Raw genomic sequence first — 6000 nt, 5'->3', positions numbered from 1 at the left:
GCTTACTATTATAAATTTGGAGTCTATTACAGACCGCCCTAGGCCCAGTCCGCTTACTCGTCGGGTCGGAGTGCTACCTCTGACCCAGACCCAAACCAACAATAAAGGAACCCTACGGGTCGGCCCTCGGATACCCGATCCGGGCAGTATACGGCCACGCTTCTTGTGCGGATCAAACCACCTAGCTGAAACGGTCGGGTCGGAGTCATCGGGATTGGACCCGAATCCCCGACGGTTAGGACTGCCAACGCTTCCCCACGTGAGCAGGAGCAGCATAAAGCATCCTGGACAGTGGGCCAGGTCACCTTTAGACCCACCCAGCACGGTATATAAGGGGAGAGGTCAGCACTCCCCTAATGTACAAATCATTTTACCTAATTTGACTACCAACATGTACGGACACTGACTTGCTTGTTGGAATGTCCTTGCAGGTGGCCACCCCCCTGTTCTGCACGCTTCCTCTGATGTCATCGACATCCAAATCCTCGCTCCACGTCATTCTAAGGTCTCACCCGTTCCCCGTGTCTAAGCACCCAACCTTTCCAAAAATCGAAGTCTCCAGATAACGAACAGAGTCTAATTTAAATTTAGAAATTTTTCAAATTTGATCTCAAAATTCAAAAGTCAAATTGAATATTAAATTTTTGTTAGTTGAAGAACACGAAAATACAAAAAATCCTATAATGTCTCATACCTTCGCCCTCAAGGCCTCAACAACGACAACTTTATCGATATGAATATGATCCATACGAGTGAATGAAAATATGTGGTTTTTCTAATTTCGGAACAAGATTCTTTTTATAGTCATATTTTGAGCTTTAAAAAACAAAGAAAAATATTAAATTACTGCACGAATTGCAAGGTCCAATAGGGTATTGACCCAATACATGAAGGGCTTGAAAAATGGCATGAGCAGTGTGAGCAGAAGAAACATTACTCAGAGACTTGTTGTGTTTGCTTCACACCTCCCTTCGTCTTCGTCTTCCTCTTCAGATTCCACTTCCATGGCTTCGGAGAAACAAGCTGCTCTTGCTACCGCACCCTCCGACGCTGATGCTCCCACCATGTAAAACTTTCTCCCTTTCTCTTTTCTGTTGTTTCTCCTTCACTTGAATTTCATGTTCTGATTGTCTGTTAGGGAAAAATAAATGCAATGTTCAGCTCCTGTAATATTTGATGTAAGGTTTTCGGTTTCTAATTTTCTTCTTATGCTATGAACTTGTATGTTCGATGGGATCCATTTCTTTGTTTGAAGTTGGTGTTTGCTTGTATATGTTCTAGCTTTTGAATTTTTATCAGTGTTCATTTTAATGTCTTACGCCGGATTTTGTCCAGCTTCATTCCCAAATTTATTTGAACAATTAATTAGAGGTTTTTCCTTCAGAATTCTGGCATTTGTCTAAGTACCTATCTTTCATGTTCTTATGGTTGTATTCTATGATTATCAGATTTGACAAGATAATCAACAAGGAGATCCCTTCAAATGTGGTTTATGAGGATGATAAGGTACTCCCTGATTTGTTTTGTGCACACATATATATGTAGTCCTGTTGTGGTGTTTATTTTTCATTATTCAGTTTCATTGGAAGAAGTCTCAGAAGTATTCTAATTGAAGGTTCTTTACCATCTAGCTTGTAACACATTAATAATGTGAATAGTAACACGGTTCAATGGATTTCAATGTAACAATAATTTGGATGTTAGGTTAAACTCTCTGGAAATACTGTAGTCGTGCTCAAATGTGGAAATAATGGTTACTGATTTTGTTTCATGTGTATGAGTATCCCTAAATAGATATTTCAAATTCTTTATCATGATCTTCCTCACAGTTATGTGCTCCACTTTTATTCTCGAATGGGTTACCCCGTGGCCATTTTCTTTTATATAAGGAGCATTTCAGTGTTAATTTATACTTAAAGTTTGGAAATAGTATGCTTTACAAATTTATTCTTGAGAATTAGTTATTTATTGTAAAGGAAATCTACTTGGCTTGATTGGTCGTGGTTTCTTATTTGATCTAACAACCAATAGCAATTAATCATTGGGATGCTTTTCCCCCTTTTGACAGGTCTTTGCTTTTAGGGACATAAATCCCCAAGCTCCTACTCACATTCTAATCATTCCTAAAGTAAAAGATGGGTTAACTGGTCTATCCAAGGTATTTATTCTCTCTTTGCCCATAAACGCATCACAGTCGCACTATACCAAACTTTCATTCAGGAACAGATCGCACAAATGAACTCAGTTGAATTACTTTTTTTCCTCTACCTCATTGGTATAAGTATTCATCTAACTTAGACTAGTCCTTTCTAGTATAAGAAGAGAAAGATAAAATCCACAAGGATTTAATGTTGCTGGGTAAAGATATGTTGGTCAGCTTGTCTGTTGAGCAATATTTGTATGGTGCTTCTTTGAAATGTGTTGGCTACTTTGAAATTAAATTTTCAGACTGATTGTGGGAAGGCTGCCTTCGGTTTTGGTCTGTGGTTGATACTACATATAAGATAATTAACATGAAAATGTTACAGTGTCTTGATAATTTTTCAATGAATTATTTTGAATTCTTATTTGCTCTATACTTTTTCTTGACAATTTTTTGGAATTGGGTCTACTACCTGACCGGAGGGCTCAAAACCTTACTCAATTTATGCCAACCTTTCTGACTCTCTACCATTTCTTTCTATTACTTACCAAGCTCCAAAAAGCTTAAGATATTAGGTGGAGGCTGATCTTCACACATGAGACCTTTGAGCTTGAAGTGAGATAATGCACTCTGCCTGTCTACCTTCCACTGAATTTCAACTTTTTAATTAGATGATGGAAGTCCGTAATAAACTGGGATCAATATCTATGAAGAGTAAGATAATGTATGAACTGATATAGGATTCAAATCCCCCTAGTGTAGCGTTACTCTTGTCCTTGTGTGTAACTTTTGTGTATTTTCTGTATGAGTGAATGAAGAAAAGGCTGAGTATTACCCTTTTACCCCTTTCTTTAATAAAGGATGCCCCTACCTTCCTCTCTTTAGTCTCCTATTGTCATCAGGTGTACTAGCAGTCAAGCAGGAAATTCCTCATTGCCAGGGACTCTTACAAATGCACTTATAGCTATTATGGTCAACTGTGGTTTTTGGCTATTACTAAATGTTATTATCAGTCCTTGTTGGAAGATTCGAGCAGAGCATGTGACTCCATGCTGAGTTATGGATTGACTATTTGTTAGCCATTTCCCCCCTATATAATAACTTATGTCTATCAAACTTATGGTCGTGAAACCCATTCAATTTGTATCACCAGTTACATGAACAGAACTTGCTGACCCCTCCCCCCCTTTCCTTTTTTCCCTTCTTTTCTCATATTTAGCATTCTGGATTTACAGTGTTATTCCTATGCCTGGATCTCCAATTAAGTTGCTAGTTGGTCAAGGAGAAATGAAGAAACAACGACCACCACCTACATCTTTCCTGTAATTTGCTTCATTCTTATGTTGAAATATTATTTTTCTAGGCTGAGGAGAGGCACTTTGAAATTCTTGGCTGCCTTCTTTACACTGCGAAGTTGATTGCAAAGCAAGAAGGTCTTGATGATGGCTTCAGGGTTGTAATTAATGATGGTCCAAAGGGATGTAAGTGTTCTATCTCCATGCATGCCGACACTTTAACTTCAATATTTCATCTCTATTATTCTTGATTATTGAAAGATTATGGTGATTAGGAATAGTTAGAGCGTTATAATAGTTAGTTAGGAGAATACAGTAATTAGGATCTTCCTCCTACTATATAAGTCAAATTGTAATAACTTTTTCTATCAACCAATGTGAGGTTGGCCTGAGTGGTTAGTGGTTCGATATCGCACAAGTAAAGTCTCGGTTCGAGACCTTGTTATCTCTGTTGGGAGACTCCCCCACCATATCCACGTGGATGATGGGGCGAAGCCTCCGTACCAGGCAGGCTACCCAAAATTAAACTAGCTTTTCATTTCACTCTTTCATTTTCTTTGGCCCTTTTCTCTCTACAATGGATTTCAACATTGAGTGATTGTTTGAATTAATTTTTAACAGGTCAATCAGTTTACCACATTCATGTTCACCTCCTCGGCGGACGACAGATGAACTGGCCTCCTGGCTAAATTGGGACAAAGAATAGGGAGTGAGATGGACTTGATTTCTCCTCCATCAATATCACTTTAGTTGTGCCATCTTACGATAATGGTTTGAGAATAATTTTGTGTAGCTACATTTGTATTGAATGATGCTGCTGATTCCAAAGTCATCTCTTGTAGAACCTAATGGTTGGTATAGTTGTTAAACTTTCGAATTAACTATTAAATTGTTACAACTTTGCAATTGGGCGATGAAAAAGAGGATTAGCAGTTATTATTATTTAGAACAAATTACCGGATGTACTCATGAAAGATACAGACGTTGACAAATGTACCCATCAAATAAGAAAACGACTATTATACCCATAAAAAATGGGTTTTAAATGATAGATATACCTAAATTTTAAAAATAATACCATAAACGGGCTAGCTTGCGGGATTAACGGGTGGCTCTTTTTTTTTTTGCATTTTTTCAAAAAAAATAGCACTTTTAGTCTTTTCTCATCCGACTCGGAAATCCGACCCATCAACTAAAAAAATATTTTTTTTAAAAAGGTTTTTGATCTAAAAGTGATATTTTTTGTCAAAATATTATTCAAAAAATAAAATAAAAAGATAAACGGGCTGACTCATTTAATCCATTGGGCTAACCATAAATGGTTTGTTGAAAAATTATGGCCTGCGAATAAAGTAGGTTTAAACGGTCCAGCCTATTTAACACACGGGCTTAACGGGCTGGACCTAAATGGGTTGAGCTAACTCATTTGACAGTCCTATAAAAAACTATTCAAAAATCCCAAATTGCCTGCATTTCCACCACCACCATTATTCTCTCTCACACACGCTCTCTCTCTCTAAATCTTCTTCCAACTCTCAAGTGAGTGCCCCGCCGACGATCCCCTCCCTTTCTCTTTCCTTCTTTTTCCGTATCCTTTCATTCGCTTCCTTCTTCCTTCAGATCTTGTCAAACTTCTCACCACCTACTTAATCACCATGTACGCCGCGCGCCTCACCCTCCAAATCACGCTCAGTATTCCACAATTTCTCCAAAATAAGAACATATTCCTCTACAACGTGCTTCTCAGCGGCTACACACTCTATTGCAACACCATTTTGCTCTTCGTTAAATTGGTCTCCATGGCAGAACTTCTGCCGGACAATTTTACGTTGCTGTGTACTGTCAAGGCCTACGCTGGGCTCACGGAGGTGGAGCTCGGGGAAGCGTTTCACGCGCTTGCTTTAAAGCTGGGACTGTGCTCTGATTCTTTTGTGGGAAATGCACTGATTGCTATGTATGGTAAGTGTGGGTTTGTGGAGAGTGCGTTCAAGGTGTTTGAGAAAACGCCTCGAAGAAACTTGATTTCGTAGAACTCGATTATGCTTGTGTGCTCGGAGAATTGGATTTTGGTGAGATTTGTGGACTGTTTAAGGGTTTTTATTGAATGGTGGTGGTGATTAAGGTTTGGTTCCTGATATTGCTACTATGGTCATAATGGTTCTTGTGGTGGCTGCAATGGGTGAAGTGAATTTGGGGATGCTGCTTCATGGTTTGACTTTGAAATTGGGACACTCATCGGAGAGTTGGAAAAAGATTTAGAGAGAGAGAGAGATAGAGAGAGAGAGTATGAGTGAGAGAGGATGATGGTAGTAGTAGTGGAGAAAAGGACAATTTGGAATTTTTAAATAGTTTTTTAGGATTTGGATATTTCTGTCACACAAAACCCATTTTTTATGGGTATAATGGTCGTTTTTTAATTTAATGGGTATATTTGTCAGCATTTGTATTTTTTAATTGTGTACATATGGTAATTTATTCTTATTATTTATTTTAACTACTATTACTATTTTTGTGGGTAATTCTTAGAATCTGTTTCTAGAAAGTAGTACTATGAGAGAAGCA

General features: G+C 38.2%; 1 protein-coding gene across 1 annotated transcript; it reads left to right on the top strand.

The window, feature by feature from the left end:
- Positions 1-610: 610 nt before the first annotated feature.
- Positions 611-4359, top strand: LOC112705582 (14 kDa zinc-binding protein). The gene is made up of 5 exons (XM_025756448.2): positions 611-1066; positions 1449-1506; positions 2069-2158; positions 3507-3624; positions 4060-4359. The coding sequence occupies exons 1-5, from the start codon at positions 888-890 to the stop codon at positions 4125-4127; spliced, it is 513 nt and encodes a 170-aa protein (XP_025612233.1). The 5' UTR covers positions 611-887; the 3' UTR covers positions 4128-4359.
- The last annotated feature ends 1641 nt before the right edge of the window (positions 4360-6000 follow it).

This window comes from Arachis hypogaea, chromosome 8 (assembly GCF_003086295.3).
Source record: "Arachis hypogaea cultivar Tifrunner chromosome 8, arahy.Tifrunner.gnm2.J5K5, whole genome shotgun sequence".
Taxonomy (NCBI): Eukaryota; Viridiplantae; Streptophyta; class Magnoliopsida; order Fabales; family Fabaceae; genus Arachis; species Arachis hypogaea.
The sequence above is the reverse complement of the archived record's forward strand: the minus strand, read 5'-3'. Positions and strand labels throughout refer to the sequence as shown.

Bases quoted from the DNA above. Each gene is read 5' to 3' on its own strand.
- LOC112705582 (XM_025756448.2), top strand. From the start codon at position 888: ATGAAGGGCTTGAAAAATGGCATGAGCAGTGTGAGCAGAAGAAACATT. The intron at 1,067-1,448 runs GTAAAACTTTCT...TATGATTATCAG, and splicing joins GACGCTGATGCTCCCACCAT to ATTTGACAAGATAATCAACA. The intron at 1,507-2,068 runs GTACTCCCTGAT...CCCTTTTGACAG, and splicing joins TGGTTTATGAGGATGATAAG to GTCTTTGCTTTTAGGGACAT.